This window comes from Mastomys coucha, unplaced genomic scaffold, assembly GCF_008632895.1.
Source record: "Mastomys coucha isolate ucsf_1 unplaced genomic scaffold, UCSF_Mcou_1 pScaffold20, whole genome shotgun sequence".
Lineage (NCBI taxonomy): Eukaryota > Metazoa > Chordata > Mammalia > Rodentia > Muridae > Mastomys > Mastomys coucha.
Genome location: NW_022196903.1, coordinates 114,629,738 through 114,651,741, shown reverse-complemented (window position 1 = coordinate 114,651,741; position 22,004 = coordinate 114,629,738). Strand labels below are relative to the sequence as shown.

At 49.0% G+C, this 22,004-nt stretch overlaps 1 protein-coding gene across 5 annotated transcripts in view; it reads left to right on the top strand.

Annotated features, from left to right (window-relative positions):
* Positions 1 to 22,004, top strand: part of Iqsec3 (IQ motif and Sec7 domain ArfGEF 3) — a 98,290-nt gene that overhangs the window by 33,652 nt on the left and 42,634 nt on the right. For 4 of the 5 annotated variants that reach the window (XR_004122290.1, XR_004122289.1, XM_031383287.1 and 1 more), the window contains exon 3: positions 11,191 to 11,461. The exons of the other annotated variant lie outside the window; for it this stretch is intronic. Coding sequence is in view for 2 of the 4 variants with exons in the window: in XM_031383287.1 (XP_031239147.1) it covers positions 11,191 to 11,461 (271 nt within the window). In the remaining 2 variants the exon portion in view is untranslated. The remainder of the gene's footprint in view (positions 1 to 11,190; positions 11,462 to 22,004) is intronic. 5 annotated transcript variants of the gene reach the window in all.

Below are 22,004 nucleotides of genomic sequence, written 5' to 3'. Positions count from 1 at the left end.
GAGGAAGAAGAGAAGGAGGAGGAGGAGGAGAAGGAGGAGGAGGAAGAAGAGAAGGAGGAGGAGGAGGAAGAGAAGGAGGAGGAGGAGAAGAAGAAGAAGGAGGAGGAGGAGGAGGAGGAAGAAAAGGAGGAAGAGGAGGAGGAGGAGGAGGAGGAGGAGAAGGAGAAGGAGAAGGAGAAGAAGAAGAAATTTGTAGCCTGCATCCTCCTCTGGTATGCAGCATTATAGTTTCTCCAGGGCCACCAACCCTAACCAGGCTTCCCTGGTCCTACCATACCTACCTTGGGTAGTGACTTACATGCCTTACCTGGTAACCAGCTGGCCAGAGATGCCTACCAGTAGGCCCTAGAGATCTGCAGGATGCTGAACCAACTTAGTTCCCCCAAGGCGGGATCATTCTGGGAGGACTATCAGGCAGAGGCCCTGCATTGGCCTGGGGAAACCCCTAATTCATCCACCTCCAGCCTTCACCCAGCTGGCGGTAATGGGCCTGAAGCAGATCAATGGACCAGCTCATGTTTACTAGACAATTACAGTTTTCACATGCCTGTTCCTGTAGTCACTGAGACCCAGAGACTGCCTGAAACCCACCTCACCCACTGATTTAGACCAGCCAAGGGGGGTCATCCAGGCCACACTGCTGGGGCATCTTCCCATGATATCCTTCAAGATACCTGGGGCTGGCCCCTAGCCTGCCAGACCCCTGACCCTGAAGCCTCGGTGTCCTCAGACCAGGGAGGTGATGTATGGCAGAGGAAACAAAAAAGAATAAAAGGATGCTCCTTTGGGGATCCTGCAGTGTCCTGCCCTGATGTGGCACAGCTGACCCACTAGTCCTCAGGTGGTAACATAAATCTCCCATATATAGACTACAGGACAGAACAGCCCCTGCAGAGAAGGGGGGATTGAACAGGGAAGTCTAGCCTGCTCCTCACTGGGACTTCTGAGTGCCCCAGAGACAGCATCATCTAGGTCTGGAGCCATGTGAAGAGCGAGGAGCACCAGGGCTTGGAGGGGAAGAAATCCAACCCCGAGAAGCTGTGTGGCCTCCCCCTTTTGATCCCATCGAAAGCCCATTCACAGACTTCCAGAGCAAAATGAACCACACCCCAGGAGTACCTTGGGTTCCCACAGTGCTCATCGTCAGCACAGATGGTCCTGTTTTCTAGTGGAGCTGTCCTGACACAACATCAGCTCCGCACTTCTCAGCACAGAACCAGCAGCCTGGGCATCCTCCTGACCGACCTTGGGAAAGATTTTTGTGTCCCCTTGGAGAAGATGGGCCAAGAGGGTAGAGGCTGACAGAGGTGAAGACCGGAAGCCATTCAAAGACAGCAGCAGCCTGTGGTGGCTGTGGCCTGCTTCTTTTACTCATGTTTGAATGTCTCACCTTGGTTGGACCACAGGCACCAGCACCCAAGCACACTGGTGAGCTCTCAGTGTGGCCATCATGCTCTATGTGTATGCCAAAGCTCAGAAGGCTTAGGGAGCCAATGAGAACACCCTGAGTCCCCAGGGAAGCTATCTTACCAAATATATAAGAGACTGATGTGTCCTAACAGCATGAATTGGCTAATTCATGATGGAAAATCGCCTTAGTGAGCAAGATTCTGTTTGTATATTACTAAAAACATGAGTCCCCGTTCACCTCCAGGGATCAAAGGATGGTCCCCAGAGGGTTTTGGTGCCTTCCAAAGGCAAGGGAGTAGTGAAGTGCTCAGCAGGAGAAGATGGATGCAGGGAGACTTCATGATAGTCCAATGTGGGGCAGGTGACAGTGATGAATAGAGTAATTCAAATCCAAGCTCAGATCTAGGCATGGCACTTACAAACTTAATGGGTCTCACCTTCATCACTGTGATGCAGGGACAGCAACAGCTCTCACCTATGGGATGCTAGAGGGGCATTAAATATGATGGTGAGTTGGGAAGATGCCTCACATGTCCTAAGAACTCAGTGGATGCTAGCTTCTTGAAAGCTGGACTTTCTAGGAATAACTTGATAGTAGAATATTTATACCTAGAACACATGAAGCTCTCGCTTCTACTCTGCAAGCGTGCGCATGCACACACACACATACACTCACACACATACACACACACACACACACACACACACACACACACAAGGGGTGGGGGAGTGAGATTTTCAGTACAACTGAGAAGTGTTTAGATCAACAGCCAGGGGTGGACCAGCCGAAGACAACTTAAAGTACGCAGATGTATTGTGGCTCACAGTTTCAAAGGCTGTAGTCAATGGTCATGTGGTTCCACGGTTTCTGAGCCCCTGGAAGTACCACATATGGTGGAGGGAATACATGATGGTGGAAGTTTCTTATTTTGAGGCAGCCAGGGAGGAGAGAGATAGAAGGAGAGATGGGCTCACAGGGAAGAAAGAGAACAGAGAAGAGGAGAAAGGCTTGGGGTATCTCTGTCCCTCCAAAGAGCATATCTGCGCCCTGACTTCCTCCCACCAGACCTCATGTCCTAAATCTTCCTCTCCTTCCTAATAGAGCCACAGATTAGCAATCAACCCATGGTTTAGGGGAGCACTTCAGTTCAAAATTCTAACAGTCACTGTGCTGGGCCCCTCAGAGAAAGATCTTTTTTTTTTAAAGCATGGCAGGGGGGCTTACCAGGAGGGACTTTCATCCAAAGAGGTCTGTTCTCACCTGTGGCAAATACAGTACCAGCTGAAAAGAGCCTGACATTCAAGACAGACAGAATGGATGGTCTTACTTAAGGCCGAAATCATAAAAGGATTGTCTCGGATGAATGCCACGAAACTAGAGCAACAGATTTGGGGGATTTTCTAGACATCAGGCAGGAGATGGAAAGGTTAAAACAGACCTGGGATGTCACCATGGAGGCTGTGATGATAGAGAGAGCCAGGCGCTATGTCAGAAAAGTCTCCTTGCCAGCCCAGAGCTTGCCTGTCTGCTCCTCGGAGAGGAGAAATTAATTTAATCTCAAGAGTGAAGGGTTTATGGCTCGGTCCTGCCCCACAGCTGCTGAGCAAGCTGGGTTCTCGGAAGCTTCCTCCCGACGTCAGTGTGCAGTGGACGATGCTCATCACCACTGATGCTGAGGCGGCTGGCATTCCTTCCTACCAGGACTGTGAGAAAGTGGAACCAGTCTGATAGCTTAGCTTGTTTTCTACTGGAGCAAGAAAAGCCAGCAGGACTCTAGAAAAGCCTCATGCGAGGAGAAGGAGAGGGGCTCCAGGGACGCCATAAGGAGTCTTGATCCACAGTGACTGAGAGTGTTTGAAACATTTACTCCATGTCCAACTCTGAGTACTGCAAATAATTACCTTTCATAATGACCATGGTACCCGAAAACTTGTGAAAGGTCTCAGAGTTGTCCAAATTATGGAGGAAAGAGGCAGGAAGCAGAGGCTGGTTTAGCCTCCAAAACCCTGCTCCTAGCCACTCTTCTGCAGGCTGAGGCCTGGTTCTCCCAGCATCCAGAACCTACTGACTTGGTTACTTTAACTGCTCTTCTGACAAAGTACCCTGATAGAAGCAACTTAAGGAAGAAGGTTGAGTCATAATTTGAGTTTAAGGTCTGCCGTGGCAGGGAAGTCACAGCAGTGGGGGGAGGGGGTGGCCGAGGTAGTAGGCATATTGCAGCCAACAGCATGTGTTGGCTAATTCATGATGGAAAATCACCTTATTGAGAAAGATTCTGTTTGTATATTACTAAAAACATGAGTCCCCTTTCCCCCTTAACACAAGCTTCTCTGGCAGCCACAGTTGAGAAACAGAGAAACACAAATGTGCATTCGGCCCACTTTCTCCATTTCATACAGTCTAGATCTCCAACCCAGAGAACAGTGACTGGATTTTCCCACCTCACTTGCTCTAACAAAATAATCCCCAACAATCCTGCCCAGAAGTCCCACCTCCCAGGTGATTCTAGAGTTCACTACATTGACAGCTGAGAGTAACTGATCACCACAGCTCCAAAACTAGTACCAGCAGCCAAGGGCTAAGACATCAAGTCATGAGTCTGGGGTGCCGTTGATAAATCAGAACAAAGTAGGTACCAGGCTACAGTTTCGGCAAGTCTCTAGTCCACATCTTCCTGAGGAAAGACCTTCCTGTGGCATGTGGTCATACTGAGCCCCTGGGCAGCTTCCTCCTTTGGAACTAGCTCAGGGACAAAGACGAAGAAGCAAAGTGGGTGGTCAGGGTTAGAACAGGACAAAGGCACAACGATGGGACTCTACAGAGGTGGGAAGACGAAACCCTGCCCTGTCTCATAGATGAGTCACACGCACAGGTTTGGGTAGTCACTCTAACAAGCCTATGAGGATTCCTTGTGGATGGGCAATTAAGTCCTCAGACTCAAAACACTGGGGTCACACACAGTGTGTGTGCAGTTGGAAATCTTAAGTGCTGCCCGGACCAACTGTGACATTACATTAGGAGATATATATATATATATGTATATATATATATATATATATACATATATATATATATATATATATATATATATATATATATGTTCAGGGAAGGTTCTGTAGACTCATCATAAGGCTGAGGGAGACAAGGGTGTTAGAAGACAGGAGCTTCCTAGAGGACTGGCTAACAGATGAAGCAAGACAATGCCAGCAGTTCACAGTGCTCCTCGGCTGTCTACCACGATTTGAGAAGCTGAGTCATATGGTGGCAAAGGGCACAGAAGGGTCTCAGAACTCAATTCTAATACCAGAACTACCTTATGCTTGTGAGAGCATGGCATGCTTGTCAACATGAAGACATCATACATGAGACAATTATGTTCAGGTTGGGGTCTAGAAAGATATTGTACATAGGAGATTGAGACAAGTTACCTGGAGTGTCTTGGGACCTGGCAGATGGGCGATGGCTCTCTTTGCATGGATAAAACAGGATCACCAAGACCAGCATCTCTGACCACCTCTATGACCTTGGAACGATAGGGTGAGGGCTGGCACTCAAACAAGAAGCTACTCTCACTTTGACAGGAAGCCCTGGAGACAAAGCAATCCCAACAGCCCCTTGTAGGGCAGTTGTGAGGCCAAAGCTTCCGTGAAGCCAATAGGGAAAGCAAATAACATCTCGACTAGGACCCTAGGGAGCTGGTAGAGCAGGGCTGTCACCACCAGAGGAGCTGAGGCTTGAAATGAAGGAACGCTCCTAGGGCTTCTATGGCAGACCTAACTTCCAAACTGGGTCATGGTGGTCAAGGAGCTGTGGGCCAGGGAAGCTTGTGTTAAATGCTCTTGGGAAGACATGAGAGGTTTCTACATAGGGATCTGGGGTGGGCTGAGGGTTGTGAACAAGAGCTGGGATGGAAGAGTATGGCCTCTGGTGGTGTACAAGGCTCAAGACCTAGAAAGCCAGCTTCTCTTTCCTTCCAATATTGAGGCATTTTCTCTAGAACACTGTCGCATGGTGAGGAAGCTGAGTCTGCTAAGGGAGGGTGATGTCCTGGTGCTAGAAAACACAGAAAGAAGAGAGACCAGCCCTGGCCTTGTTCTTCGCATCTTGTGCAGGATTTTTCAGCCTTCTCTCTAACTTGGTTCTTGTCTGTCACTAACACTTGCCTTCTCTAGACTCAGCCCTTCCCTAGACCCATCTGGGGCCTGAAAGGACACTTGGCTTCCTACGCTCATCCTGACCAGCTAAAACCACTCCATTGATTCAAAGAAAGGAGAAAAAAAGGAAATGTGTTTTAGTAAAGGATGAAAAATCTTGAGGGGTTTTGAAGTGCACTGTTAGCTTTTGTCTAGAAAAGGCTTTGTTTCTTTGTCCCAGAAGAGCTTAGAAAATGAGTGACAGAGTCGGGAGTAATCTAGTGTGGGTGTCCAGGCCCTCGGGAGGGGCCTCAACATAAAAGGGGAGTCCTTCAGCTTTCTAAACCCTTCCAGCAAGGTCCGTGGTAATTATTGCTGTAGCTACTGCAGCGGTACGAAAACATACGCGTCTGGCCCTTGCAGAGGACAACATCTGCTGCCACCGACCCCTGGTGTCTGTGTGCTTCCTTACCAACTTATCCCAACAGTATCCCAGCTGCCAGGCAAGCTAGCCTCTGCCTGGGGAAAGGTGGTTCCTTCTCCAAACAAAGCCCCCATCCCTTCTCCTATTTTCAAGTTATCCCTGTCCTCTCCAGCTCCTGAAACTGCAAAGTATGACCTACTAGGGACTTCTAAGGAGCCGAAAGGGGACAGTCCCTTCCTGAGTCAGCTCCCTGGGTAGAGCTTTATGGACACAGTTTATCTGTGAGGTCACTCCATCTTCAGCTGACCTGGGAGGGAAGTCTTCACATCCCCATTTTTTTCAGATGAGGGGGCAGGGTATCTGGCTGCTCAGGTGCAGAAGCAGGAGCCTGACCCCTCTCAGGCTTTCTGACCTTTGATTAAGCATTCCATCAGCACTGAAGATAATTACAAGTCTCTTCAATGCTGTGTAGAGCTTCTTCTCTAAGCATCTTCCCTGTGTCCCCAGAGATACCAGCAGCCCTTTGCACAGAAACTTCTCCTCCGTGACCATTGCCCTGAATGAGTGTTCCTACTTAGGTACATGCATGAAGTCCCTACAGCAGAACATGCTAGATTTGAGAATGTAGGCGTTTCCCTGGAAGAGAACCCAGAGATTATAGCAGAGGCACTTGGGTCTTGGAAATGGCCTGAGAACAAAAGACAAAGATAATCCTAGTCATCCAGAAAAGAGGAGGAGCTGCAAGCTGGGCCTCCACCGTGAGTTTGGTCAGCATACTGTGACTTTCACATGGCGACTTTTTACTTGCATTGCAATTGGGTGACCTCCATAGGGACATAAGGGACACAGCAGAGGCAAAGCCCAAGTGCAAAAAGTCCACTAGTCTTAGGCAATATGTTATAAGCATGGGGTGGGGTGCGGGAGTCCCAGTGGGTCTCAGTGGACTTTTAATAATTCTGTTTTAGTTGGTAATGTGGGCATTGAGGAGGAAGATGACTTGTGGACAGATAGCTCTCTATTGCTGATGTAGTTTGTGGTAGGGACAATAGCATCCATAGCCAAAAAGAATCTCCCACAGCACTCTCAGTAGATGGACAAGAAACCAACCCTTGGGCAACAATTAAAATAGCACATACTGAATCATACTCCAGTGTCTGTGCCCTTAGGAAAGTAGTAAGGATTGAGCGATCTATATCTACCCACCTGTCCATTCATCCATCCATTAACATGTATTATACACATCTTATGAGCCATCCCAATATAATAAGCACCTGCGATTTAAAGGCGGGGGTGCACGTGGAAGTCTAGTGCAGAACAGAGGCACACTGATAAATAATTAGAACGTCACTACTGAAAGAGAATCAAGTGTCAAAACTTACCCATCCAAGGTAAGAAGAGGGATGTAGAAGGAGGATCAGCTCTTCCCACAGGCACTAACTGAGTCCTGAAAGCACTCACAAGAAGGAGAACAGTGTGGGTGAAAGGATCATGCAGGGAGAGAAGGATCCTGTGAGATGTGCAGTGACCTGAGATGGCTCAGCAGCCTCGGTGACGGTGTGAATGAGTGAGAAGGTCATTCAGTGGGCTAATTATAAATCGACGTCTTCCCCAAGCCCCGGAATCAGTGAGAGATCCTGGGCAGACGATTGTATTTCAGGAAAGTGGCTCTGACAATGGACACAGTGGACAAGATGGAGAAGTCCCAGGAAACCCAAGGAAAAATGGATGTATCTATGCCAACATAGGCCAGGATGAGGCATGCATAGTAGGCATCTAGTGACCCCAAGCCACAGGCCAATTTTCCCTCTAAGTGACCTTCTCCACATGGGTCATCTGCTGCTGGGCACGTGAGATGGTCCTCTGAGCAACTGACTGTTCCTCTGTCTCTCAAAGACCTTCACTTCCTGTCTGGAAATTACTGCACTCTCAAGTATGGGTTAGCCTTTATTGGTGCCCTGAGCCCTTGTAGATATATGGACCTAAAGTCACCTTGGGCAGACTCGAAGCTTCCTCAGAGCCCTTCCTTACAGTGCCATCACATCCTACTTTTTTGCCTTTTCAAGTGGGTGCCCAAGACCAAGAAAGAACCCAGTGAACAGTTCCACTTACACACTAGCAATGTCCAGGGCAAGTGCATGGTCCCTGGGCCCCAGGGAGCTGAGATCACCTAGACACCTCTAGGCTCTCAGAGGCAAAACTGTAAGGAAGCTATTTTGTTTGCGGAATGAGTGAACGACTCCCATTTACATCTAGGCTGCCTAGAACCTGACCCATTAAGGAGCTGCAGAGACACAGCCTATGTCCTGGAAGAAGCATTATTCTAGGTTCAAATACAAGGAGATATGCACCTAAGATCACCACTTCTAGGTTGAAGCAATTAGTCCTCCATCTGCAATAGCTTAACAGGATGGTTCCAAATGAAAATGCCAGCATTTCTTTAAATATCTGTTTAAATAGGGCATGGGGCCCATTCTGCTGGTGCTTAGACACAAAATAAAGGTCTGTGCATGGAGAACTCTTCTGCCCCGTGGCCAAGGGTCCAATTCACAGGCTTACACAAGGGACTCTGGACAATGCCAATCCAGGGAAGGTCATGTTGTGATAGGTACCACCAAGGAGTCTGCATGGTGGCAAAGACGAGCCGGCAACCCCACAGTGACAATGTTCAGAACCAGGCGCTCTTCTCTGTGCACAGAATAGGGGTCAGGGAAGCCAGTCTATCTGGAGGGCTGGTAAGGCCATATGTTGTAGGGAGAACCTTATCATTCAGTTCTGTGAAGGCTAACAGAAGACCAAATGTGGGGAGATGTCTTCTAGTTCAGAATAGTCCATGCTGTGTGATTCTGGCTCCGAAACAAACCATGCCCTCTATTTAGTAAGCCCCAAGTGTGCGCTAGGCGGTGGATATATGCTTATCTGTTCCTTACGGCAAAGCCTTGTGAGGTACTGATCTAGTCTGTAGATGAGCAGATAAAGTTTCGAAGAAGGTGGCTAATGGACTAAGGTCGCATAGACAGGAACAGAGCAGAATTATAATTCATACTTCCTGATAGCGAAACTGTGATCATCTCCCTCTGCTATCTAGTCTTGACCATGTGGGAGAGAGCAGTTCGGGCGGCTCCTGGCCACTTCCCATCGTGTTGCTTATAGGTGAGCCCAGGGAAGGAAGGCAAAGCCAAGACTTATCTACCAACCTACAGTGTCATGGGCAGAAACAGCCATCAGAGGATAACAACTCCATGAAGCCTCTTGACAGGCACGGGTCAACAACCAAAGAAAACAAATGTCTGTGTAGCCCTGAATGGTGCCCAGTTCCCTAGAGGATCAAGTAGCTCTGGGTGTCAGAGCCAAGACTGAGGCAAGGACAGGCTGGAGAAAAGAGGGTAAGAGTGTGTTTCTGCCCAGCCCTGGGGGCAGGGCAACCTATTTGTGGGTGAGGGCCATCTCTATGCACTTAGGAGTAAGAAGAGACATGTGCTATAGCAAGAGGTGTTAAAGTAGGATAGGCAAAAGAACTTTCTGGTGACAGTAGTGAAAAAAACACGGAAGATGTCTAGGGTGCCACACCCCAACATGGGGCTTGTCTGGTGGCCACACAAGAAGTGATAGACTGGAGTGCTATGCTTTGGAGCAATTCTCCTTGTGGCTGAGGCACGCCCATGAGCTCTTCTTTATCTGTGGTGAGTAAGGAAGGCTGGGACAGCTGGTAGAGACAGGAACAAGAGGGTTCTTCACCCCACCTATGGGGGCTGGGACTTTATAAGGAGCATCTCTGTTCCCCAGGGTCAGGGAAAGCACGGGAAAGGGCCTTCTAGCAGAGTTTAGAATACCTTTTCAGGAGCTAATTCCTGAGGTTTCACAGCTCTCCAGTGCCAGTGCCACCGCCTTCACTGACACCCCCCCCCATCTTCCTCTGTCACAGTTGAACAGGCATCACTGTGTGACCTCAAGGTCTCCTCCAATCCTGACCTTCTATTTGCTGTCTGCTGTAGGAGCATTCTCCAGACCCTTGGTTCACTTCATGTCATACATCAGTAACTGTGTGCATTTATCATCTGCTCAAGCTCTCAGTGGGGAAAGAAGAATCAAATAGAATCCAGGTCCTGGCCTCTAGGAAGGGAAGTGTAGAAGGGAGAGTTCGCCCAGCACGTAGCCTGTGCTAACCCCCTTATACATTAGACCCCTGTGATCCTCTCTGTAACTCACCGAGGTCAGAATTGACCCTATATGCATAGACTCCTGTGTTCCTTACTGTAACTCACTAGAATCAGTATTAACCCTGGGTATGCAGAGAAGGAACCCCAGACTTAAGAGGCAAAGTGACCAGTGCCATACAGTCAGGGCTGGACTGGAGCCGACTGTTAACTACACCACTGTTCTCTATTGGGTAGTATACAACGACTCTCTGAGGACGGCTCTCAGTGTTCTAGGACAGAGCAGGGAGAGCTACAGTCGTCCCGAGGTGCTTCTTAGAGAAGGGCTTTGCTCTGGGCCTTGAAGTAGGGCCCAGCTTGGAGGCTAGTGCAGAAAAAAGAAGCCCGAATAACTAAGTCCGCATCTTCTCAGGGTAGGTAAGAGGGAGGCAGGAACAGGTCACCCAGGTGGGGGCTCTATGGGAGGAAAGGGGAGTCAGCAAAGAACAGATGCCTCTCTAAACCTAGCAGTGCAAGCTCCCTCCTCTCCGCAGGCCCAGCCCCAAGCTTGGCCTCTAATATCACTCCCTAAAAGCCGTCTAAAGATAGAGCAAGTCCCAGGCAAACTTCCAAGTGGAGCCAGACCAGTGACTACCTCAGGGGTTAGCACTGTGTTCACAAGCCAGGCAGTTTGAAGATGTGCAGTAACTACACCTTTCCACTTCCCAGGAAGCCTGCACAGTCAACATGGCATTCTCTAGACTGCGAACAGGTGCCAGGTCATTAAGTTACCTGCCAGGGTTGCCGGGATGCTAAGACAAAGATCCCGGATGTGAGCCCCCTCACTCTTCACCGTTCTGCTCCTGTTCTGACACCTAGCCCCAGGTGTTCTCTCTACCTGGAGTGCCCTCCCAATCTCAGGTTTACCCCTGCCTGCAGCTCTTTCCAACTATAAGAGCCCTTCCCTAGAAGGGCAGCCGGAGATACCCCATCAGCCCCTCTCACTGAAAAGGACTAGCACCAAGCAGGTCAGGCCACATGCACCATCCCCCTCTCCCCCAACCGAGCACCGTTGCCTTCTGTTCACAGTGATGGCTCCTGTGCCCAGGCCGGTGGGGGCATGGAGGACTCCGTGGTGGCAGCGGTGGCAGCCGGCAGACCCAGTGCCCATGTCCCGAAGGCTCAAGCCCCGGAGCTACAGCAGGAGGAGGAGCGGCCAGGGGCGGTGGGCTCCCCACGGGCTGGCCCCCTCCGCGCGGCCACCCCTGGCCAGCAGCAGCCTGCCCTGGCGACGGCGCTCTGCTCCCACACTCCTGCTGCCTCCGAGTACGAACTCTCCCTTGACCTAAAGAATAAACAGGTACCCAGGGCCTTCCAGGGGGGTGTGGGGAGGGTGGTTGAAGGGCTCTGCCTCTTGGGGACTGTCCAGGGTGACAGGGACCCACAGGTACACTTTCTTTCTATGTATCTCCCCAGCTGAGCTACCTAATTGTCCTTCCCTAGAAAGCCGTTCCTCAGGAGGCCATACTTAACTCCCTTCCTGGCCTTTACGGGGCAGGGTTCACATCCTGCACCACATTGCCCGTAGCTAGTATATGCAGGGACTCTGTCCTTTACAAGATGCAAACCCCTCAAACAAGTAGCTGTCATCGGGGGAGTCCTCACTGCCACTTGACCCAGAAGAAATAGCTTCACCCCCATGCCTTCCAGGGGACAGCCCAATTCTTAGGCCTACATTAGCAAAATAAAGTGCAAAGTCATTGGTCGTATATACATAGATTGACAGACTTTCCAAGGCTGATCAGTTGCAGGCATTCAGAATCTCGTTACAGGGAGAGGGATACATGCTTAGAGAGAGATGCGACTATTAGAGTCTATCGGAAAACAGATCTGAACCTGGAGAGGTAGATCTGGGATCTGGTCCTCACGGTTCCTTCAGGAATGCCCTGGAAACACTCTGGGTACTGCTTTTCTCATCGAGAGATTGGGAACTCAGCCTTCAGTTTCTGCCAGTAGCCCGGCTAGCTCTGTAATGTGTAGGCCCTGAAAAACACAGTCTTGGCTTGTGAACAAGGCAAATCTCTGTAAGCCAGGAGGACTTAGTAAAGCCAAACTAACTTCCTTCCTTCTGGGGGACATTGATGCCAAGCTCTCATCCTGGGTTGGGACCAGCAGTGGGCAAGGTGCCTGACTTTTAGTAAAGCACTTTGGCTAAATCCTTCACGTTATCTATGTGACAAGACAGGATTATATTATACAGATCAGATGACAACACAGACAGGTGTGGGTTTTTCAGAAGTAGAACTTGTGAGACGGAATCAAAACCCCCAAATCATCAGCGTTTTCTATCTGGTCGACATCCAGGGAACGTGACCACTGTCCATGATCTGCCTAGTCCCCCATTTTGAGAAGGCACTGGATAAAAATATGAAAGTTATAGTTATCAGCATTCCGATAAGATAAGGCTGAAGAGCAGCAGTAAGAACATTAATAACTGAATCCAAGATTTGTTTTTTTCTTTTTTAATGGACGGAAAGATGCTTCAAATAAAAATAAGTCAGAGAAAATAGAAAGAATTCTAAAATTCTGCTTGTAGCCCAAGGCCTTGGTAGTCTGTGTGTTTGGTGAGAACACAGCCTTGGAGCAGGAGCCCAGGGCTTTGGTTAAGTGGAAGCTCACAGACTTCCGCTGTTAGTGAGGTTGGGGCATGGGTCATGGCCTCTTTCGAGGGCAGGGGGCCTCAGAGCAGTTCCCTTAAAGCCATAGGACAATGGGATGGCCAGCCAGCAATCCTAGACATCATACTCCTTTGGTTCTTCTGCATTCAGGATGCAAACTGAGTACTCTGCAAGCCCTGCAGAAGGAAAAGAGAATAAGTTTTGGTCACACAAAGAAGCCATAGATTAGAAGACAGGTTTGAAATATGGAAGGGCTGAGGTATGGAAAAGTGAGGAGATCCGTTTTCTGTCCTTCTGGGAACATACAGAGGCACTAACATATGAACACTGAGGATGGAGAGCATTTTAGTTTAAGGATTAGGTACAGATTCCTGGCCTGTGAGGTCCTGGGCTCTTTCTCACTGGATGGAGCTCTATGAGGATCAGGACAGTGTGACCTGGGACATGGGTAAGCTGTGAGCACACTCCACCGTTCTCTCTGCCCCGCTGTGAGCACACTCCACCAGAGACACACTGCCCCTCTGGGACAGGAGTCATCTTCTGTATCCTCTCCTCACCCACCCTCAGCATCCAGCAAAGTGTCTTGGATGTAGTAAGTACTGGTAGGAGCGGGTATCACTTTTAGTGACTATGCATTTGGGCACCAAGGAGAAAAGTCAAGCTTCTCCCCCGCCCCAGAGGGATCACAATCACATGTAGAGTCCCATCAACCAAACCGAAGAAGGCGTGGCTTGAGCAGGAGAAACTAGCCCAAGTGCCAGCCAACGTGCTGAGTTGAGATGGAGAACTGTGGCAGGTTCAAGTCTGACTGGTGACTTGTTCGTGGCAAGCCCTATTCTAACAGGTGGGATCGCATCTCGGGCCACTAGGACTGGGTCAGTCTAGCGTGTGAGTTCAGCCTGAGCAACAGCTGGCCTGCCCTGAACTTTGTATCTTTCTAGACCAACCACAGGTTAGGACAGGCAGGAGGAGAAGTGGGCAAGGGGGCAGTGAGGAGGCCAGAACCAGCTAGATGAAGCATGGCACACATTTATAAGAGGCTGAGTTCTGCCCACTCTCTGCTAAAGAGCTGTGTGGCCTCGGGCAAGCTGTTTACTGTATCTGGGCCTCAGCCATCTCAGGAGTCTCTGAGGTTTTGTGTGCCGCCCCCTGTGCCTCCCTCTTTGAAGTTCTTCCTCTTCCCAGTGCTCCTGCCCTTGGCCTCCTGTTTCCTCACCTCTCCGGAAGCTTGTCTGGCCTTTCAGCATCGGCCCCCCAACTCCCCCCAGTGCCCAGCTCAGCACCTGATATTAAAAAGATGTTCTGTGGTAGAACGCTCTGTAGCTCATGGGGCTCTGGACTTTATCCCCAGCACCACAGGGAGGTGAAATTAAACCATGCAGAGGGGCCTCTTAAAATTAATAAAACCCTAGTCATTACAGAAGGAAAACAAAGTATGAAACACCACAATAAATATCACTGCTAGGCCAACTTAAAAGTTAATTTAAAATGTAAGAAAATATCAGAACTATCAGAAAAAAAAAATCCAAAGAAAATGTTCTGAGACTGAAAAGGAGAAAGAATGGCTCTGTGACAAAGAGAGAAGAGGATGGGCCTGAAACCTAAGCCGGGTCCTTACTGCTCATAATTCTTTGAGAGAGGAGGATTAGTATTCTGACCCTGTGGTTACCCGCAATCACACGGAATCCAGCAGTTCTCAGGCTTGGGAGTGTGGGAAACCATGGCCTCCTGGTCTTCCCCGACCCAGGTTTCCCTGTCAGCCAGTGGAAACCTAGAAGCATTTCTCTAACTCCTTGTTACCTTATATCATCTCCATCCTTAACCCTTACCAAGATCGCCTCTAACTTCTCTCCAGATCCCGCCCTTTCCACCACCCCACGTAAGGCCGAGCCAGCCGGCCCCTTGCCTGCACCCCTGGGCCACCTCCTGCCAGCCTGCCCCTTGCCTGCACCCCTGGGCCCCCTCCTGCCAGCGCCAGCTGCAGCTGCGCCTCTCCACCCTGGCCTCCACAGCTGAGTCACCTCTGCAAAGTGCACTTGTGATCACGCTGCTCTCCGCCTGAACCCCTTGATGGCCACCTTTATGTACAGTACAAAAGCTTCTCTGCACCCCCCTGCCACAGACCCAAGCCCACTCCAGGGTCCCTCCCGTTCTTTTCCACAGTCCTTGAATCCCCCTGGCTAGCCTTTGCCTCTGGTTCTTCACACAGACTGCTTCCTCCACTGGAAGGGCCCAACCTAACTGTGCTTCTCGGGTGGTCTCGGTTTACTCAGTGGTCCATCCCGAAGCTCCAAGCTGGATGAGCACGGGTAGCATGCCCATGGCTTACACAACTGTCTGGGAGTTGCCCCTCTCACACAGACAAGGACCATATAGTTCTCTGGCTCTTGCAGAGCTAAGTGGATTGTCCTTTGAATGCTTACAGTGTGGGGGAGGGAGTCGGGGTGGGTGGGGGCGGGACACGGTTGTACTTCATAGGTTCTACGTGGACAGCTATGGAGTGGCACTCTAGCTGCGGCTCTGCTCTCAGTCGTGGTTGGTTCTCCTGCACTCGGCATAGCCCCTGGACTCTAGGAGATGCTCAGCCTGGAATGAGCGAGTGAAAGACATCTGCTGCAAGCTTTCCTGCACCTCACTGACCCCTTTCTCCAAGACCCTGACCCAGGAAGTGGACCCCTTACCCAACTCCAACAGCCTTTACCCCTTCTGCCCTGGCCTGTTCACTTCCTCTTGCAATGATCTTTGGGGGTACAGTCTAGGGACAGAGAGACAGAAAGAGCAAGTATGCATGTTCCACATACCCTTTAGAAGAGCAACTGTGCCCTCTGTACTGTAGAGGGCCTGATGTGATTCCCAAATCCTGCAGCTCTCCAAAGAGCTTGCACCCTGCTCTCTGTCGTGGCTGCCAAAGAAGCCATCTTGGCTGGCTACCCAGATTGTCGAGCTCCCTGATCTTGCCAAACCTCAGGGCCATGGAGCTGTGGTCAGCAGCATCCAGGCATTGTCCTCCAATCCAGGATCCACAGATGTGATGTTTGGTCCCCTCCTTTGGCATATCTTCTAGACCCCAAGCTTCAAAGTCCAGCCTTACCCGGAAGCACCTTGCCAAGAAATGGTTGTCCATATTTCTAAGTCGCCTCTCCTCTCTGGGCCTGTTTCCTCGTTTGGGAACTCTGGTACTGTGCTGAAGCATCCCTAGGCTCTTTTGACTGTGAAGGAAGGTGATATTTTTAGCGTGAGTAAGAAGGGAGCCAGAGGCTCAGACTGTAGAGGGTGGGGTGAAGACAAGACTACACAGAAGTGGCACCCCACTTGGCTCCGTTCACAGAGAGGGTGTTACCCTGCCCCTCTCTGCTCACTGTGATAATGCAAAACACACAATCCCTTTTGCCACAGAATTAGTCTTCCTGCGGTAGACAGTGACATGTGGGTGCCATCTAGGGCTACCTGAGAACCAGCTATCTGTTAAGTGCAGTGCAAAATCTTTGCCCTACATTGTGTCCCAGATCTGGATCTTGTACTGTATCATACCGTTGATGGGAAGACTAAGGAAGACACAGTTAATGGTGTTAACCTGGTTCCTTCCCATCTCTGGTCATCGCAGTAAACTGCTTTTGTAGGCTCCACTGGTCGATGCTCTCAGTCTGACCTGCTGTTCAACATGGAGCAGCTTTGCACGTGGGGGACTCTGCTCTCGGCCTGATGTTTGAGTTTGCTTTGCAAGGTCCAGAAACTCATAGCACGGCTTTAATGTTCTCCATTGAGAAATTCAGTCAGAGGAAACCCTCCCTCATTTTGAAAGAAGACCCCGCCCAGCCCAGGCTCCTCAGTACTGTGCCCCTCTCAAGCCAGCAACTTTCTCCACTCTCACTTGCTGCTATCTCTGAGGGCCCTCATCAGGCTCAGCTAGCCTGACCTCAGAAAAAAAGGGGGCATGTTCTAAGGATACTGAGGACCCCTCACTGCTGCTCCTGGCAGAAGGTGGGAGATGGATTTCTTGGAAGCAGAGAGGGCCACAATTTATTACCTATGAATGATGGGCTCAGGGAGACGTGAACAGACCTGTTCCTTGGCCAGTGGGTCTAGCCATCCCTGCCCCTTCCTGGACACACCAGGCTACCCCATCACCCCTTAGCTCTCCACATGACCCTGCTAAAAACAGATTGAAGAGACTGGGTAGGCCCGACCTTGGGCACTGCAGAGCTCTTCAGTCCTATGAGAATCTGTTTGGCAATATGGGGGAGGAGGAAGGGTGGATAATTTGGCTCCCAGCCTAGACCAGAAAGAAAATCTGGGTTTTTATTTCCCCCAAGAATAGGAAGAAGTTCATTTAGCTCACAGCCACACTCATTTACTAAACTCCAGCCATGAGTCTGGCCCAGTACCAGGCACAAGGGATGGCTTTGAGGGGCAGCATGGGAGTACTGAGGGTTCAGAGCCAGCAGAGGAGCAATAATCATAGGTGGCCATAAAGGATGGGAAGTCTGTACTGGAAACAGCTGGAGCCAGCAGAGGATGGCTGTGCAAAATGACTGGAGCAGAGGGCAATGAAGTAATAATGAATTTCTGTGCTTTCCATGAGCAGCTTCTCTGTGCTAGGCACTGCTTGAGTATCCAGGGTAACGGAAGCATAGCAAATGTCTCCAATAATTGATGCTCCTATTGAGTCTGGGGTAAAAAGAGTAAACAAAGAGAGGGGTGGTAGTCTAAATATACCCCTAGATTCATGGGGAAAACAGTGTCAGAGACCAGTTTGGACAACATTCCGTACTTTCTGGCTGGCTCATTAAGAGAGGCACATTTGGGACAGGTCTTAGAGAAAGGAAAACATATGTACGTGGAGAAGAGAGGCCAAGCCAGGGCCCAACAAAGAGGTTCGTGTGGGTAGGGAGAGTTATCATGGGACTGGCTGCCATATAAGCTGCACAGGAAGAACAAAACCTGGCCAGATCCATTGGGTTGAAAAACAAGGGAGAAGAGTTTCCATTTGCTGTGGGTGATGGTTCTAAACCAACAGAAAATCCAAGCTTCCATTTTGTTTTTAAAATGTAGATTAGAGCCAGGCAGTGGTGACACACTCCTTTAATCCCAGCACTTGGGAGGCAGAGGCAGGCAGATTTCTGAGTTCAAGGTCAGCCTGGTCCACAGAGTGAGTTCCAGGACAGCCAAGGCTATACAGAGAAACCCTATCTCGGGAAAAAAAAAAAAGTAGATTAGGTTCACAAAGTGTCAGAATGAAGAAGAGATGGAAGCAGAAATGATCCTGCCTGGAGGCTCTTAGGGGTGGCCCAAGAAAGTAGTCACAGGCAGCTCCTTGTTGGTGACATTATCACAGAAAGGTCAGGTGTGATTGCGAAAAAGTGAAGTGAGGACTTCAGTCTTACAACTCAGAGGACAGGGCAGGACACGGGGATACACACAACATGCCTAGACTGGATGGTGTAAGAATCAAAGTTCTAAGAGACAAACAAAGAAGGCAGAGCTGGCTGGGGTGAGGTGAGGCAGGACAGTGGCTTTGTAGTATTAGGCAGAGATATCCATAAAGCTGTTGAGCATGCAGCTCCAGGATCAGGGGTCAGGGTGGAGATGGATCTGAGACTTACATGTGTGTCTATTGCTGTCATGTTCAAATAATTACCATTCACTAAGCACACGCCACATGTCAGGAGCCTCACAGTCTCATTTAAGCTTCCAAGCCTCAGGGTCAGCAAAATTGGCTTCAGTTAGTGCCTAAGAGATGTTGAGAGCATGCCCAGGTCTGCCAGCACAGAAGAGGCAAATATGAAATGTGCTATTCTCTTTTGTGATGTTTTCTCATCAAGTTATTAGGGTGGTGTTCTGATAGTGGCCAAGGCATGAAGAAAGTCACTGGGGAATATATTCAGAGTCCTGAGAAAGCCTCTCCCTTCAATGCTTTCCCCTCTTAATTAGTTGCTAATTATCAGCCATCAAATGCTGCTCCCTTAGATTCCCAACATGGAAGATGCTCTGAAGTGGATAGGGGGGGGAAAGGAAATGTATGTAGAAAAATTGAAAATGGTCACAAATTGAATTTGTGACTGGCATGTATGGGACTCTATAGCTAGGGTCTAGGACTGATAGTCTGGCTGGGGACAAGGGTTCTGAGTGTCAAGGGATTTCACAGGAGGAGCATCAAGAATTGCAGAAAGGAGGGAAGAGGGGTGGTGAGGGAGAACCTGTGCTGATGAGCCCACATAGCTGGTCTTCTTGAACATCACTTCGAAGGACCTCAGAGTTGTAGGGTATGTAGAACAAGTAAGCAAGGAGGTGGATCAGGAGGTCTGGCTGTTTGGAAAGGAGGCTGAGAGTGTACACTAGTCGCCCAAGAGGTTCCGTGGAAAACAGCAAGTTGCTGCCTTGTGCACAAGAGAGTCAATATTTTAGTCTTCTGAGAATAGGGAAAGGGTCAGAGAGCAGGAGACAAGCAGCAGGTAGAAGGGTAGAAGCTGGAAATACTGCTAAGAAACAGAAGAATGGGGGAGTGTCCATGGGACACAGATGCTGTGGAATCATTTGCTCTGGGTCTGATGGATAACCCGGGGAGTGGGGAGCATTTGTTCTGTCATGTATTCACTACATAGGATGCTGACTGGGTGCTGTCCAAAGACTGGGGATCAGGAAGTGAAAATGGCAAGAGAAGCCTTTGCCTTAAAGGGGTTTTGTTTCCATTCTTTCTGCAACACTGGGACCACCCAGCTCTCAGAGACAACTCAAGGGAAATAAGTTTCATAGTTTCAATTCCACCTCAGCAGGCAAAGCATAGAGCAACAGCTCAGTCCACAGTGGAGGAGGCATGCAGTAGGGCTCTTGGCAACACTGTAGCCGAGGAACCAGAAACTGTGACAAAAACCAGACCCTGGGTCTAACCTTCAAAGATCCACCCCTAGACTCCACCTTCAAAAAGTTCCACAATGATACCAAAATGTCCCAAGATGATACCAACAGCTTGGAAACAAGCATTTAAAATGTGAGCCAGTGGGGGCATCTTACATTCAAATCAAAACACTCCATCCATGGAAATCATAACACAAAATGCATTTAGTCCAAATCTAAGCGTATCTAAGTCTTAACAGTTCCAACACTATTCATAACTCCAAGTCTCGGAGGAGTGGGATCAAAAGAGAGGAAAGAGCAGAAGCAAATATGTCAAAGTACATGATATATTTGAAAACAACTGTCTTTTTATTAAACGGAACTCTATGAATAATGAATATATTCCCCCAAAAGTTGGAGAGGGGGATCTAAACTGCAGGGTCTTATGAAGGCACACAGCAATCTCTTAATTGTGAACTTCTGTTTAAAAAAAATTATGAGTTACATAATTCTAATATGCAATGGTACAAAGTAAGTATTCTTGTCCAAAAAAAAAAAGTTGAAATGAAAACATAGAAACAAGAACTACTGCAAAACCAAAACTCTCAGCAGGAAAATGTCAAGTTTTCTAGCTCTGTCCCTGAGAACTGGTGGTTGTACCATCATTTGAACTCCATCAAGCTTAGGCAGTCCTGCCATTTGCAATCCACATGACCTCTTTCTTGGGCTGATTCCACCAATGCCCACAGGTTCCCTTGACAGACATTCTGTACCCCCGGCATCTCGAGCATTCTGAGCTCTTATTGTATCTCAGGATTTTATCCTCAAAGTTTCACACATCTCTCTGTCAGGGAATCCCTGAAGTGGGGATATGGTCCCATTGATCTTCCAACCCTTCCTTAAAAATATGGGTTCAAACCTCTGTGACCTTGTAAGTCCTGTGTTCTGGTTGCCTACAAAACCAGCACCATATAGATTATGCCAAGTTCTGCCCAGAGCTTCAGCAGTAGACCACAGCTACAAACAGCCTCTGAGTGCCTGTGTGGTTAAACCTGGGAAAATCCTTCTCCAGGCAGTCCTTTATGAGTAGGATGCCCAGTTGCACTCTCTTTTCAAAGGTGAATTTTTTGAATGAGTTTGCAGTTTTACATCCCGAGTCTCCAGCGGGAGGTCTTGCCACTTTAAATGTGCGCTGTCTGACTTAGGGTTACTATTGCCGTGATGAAACACCATGACCAAAAGCAACTTGGGGAGGGAAGGGTTTGTTTCGTTCACAGTTCCATATAACAGCTCATCATCAAAAGCAGTGAGGGCAAGAACTCACACAGGATAGGAACGCTGAAGTAGGAGCTGACACAGAAGCCAAAGAGGGGTGCTGTTTCTCGGCTTGGTCTTCATGGCTAGTTCAGCCTGCTTTCTCTTAGACCCCAGGACCACCAGCCCGAGGATGGTACCACCCACAATGGGGTGGGCCCTCCCCCATCAATTGTAAACTATAAAAATGCCCTACAGGCTTGCCTACAGCCTGATCTTATGGAGGCATTTTCTCAGTTGAGGTTCCCTCCTCAAAGGTGACTCTAGCTTGTGGTATTAACATAAAACTATTCAGCGTAGCTGCTATTGTGGACAAACAACATTTTTCACATCTTTCTATGTGGCTTTTTGTTCCAAATTGTGGCTACATACATGGCTGAAAACATGCAACAAAAGCTATTATCACAACTTGAAGGCTAGGCTCTCTTGAAGTTACTTTTTAATTCTGTCTCACTTAAAATTTCAGGGTGCAAACAGTTTCCAGGCTGTATCCAAATGGCTGTAGCCCAGTTCCCAATAGAGTCCTGTTCCCATCCGAAATCCCATGAGCACAGTCTTTACTGTCCATGTTTTTATCACCATTCTAGCCTCCCGAGCTTCAACCGACCAACCCCTGCTTACAGCATCCCATGGTTTCTAAAACTCGGATCTCCAAACTCTTCCAACCAGTTCCAAAGGCTTCAGAATCTCATGGGCAGAGTTATTTAGGTAACAACTTCTTCTAGGCACCAGTTTTCTGAACTAGTTAGTGTTTCTGTGACCACAACACCTAAGGGAAACAATTTAAGTGAAAAAAAAAAAAAAAGATGTATTTTGGCTCACAGTTTGAGGATGTTTGGTCCACCGTTGCAGAGAAAGCATAACCTAGCATCTCAGCTCATAGTGGTAGGGCCGTTCACACCATCAGAAAACGGGAACTGATAGGAAGGGCTGGCTATAACCTGTCTTTTCTTACCTATTTCCACCGGATAGGCCCTCACCTCTTTAAAAGGCTCAACACTCTCCCCAAAAACAGTGCTACAAACTGGGGAACAAGCATTAAGTATGGTGTTGGGGTCTTGGAATGGCTGTGCAAAA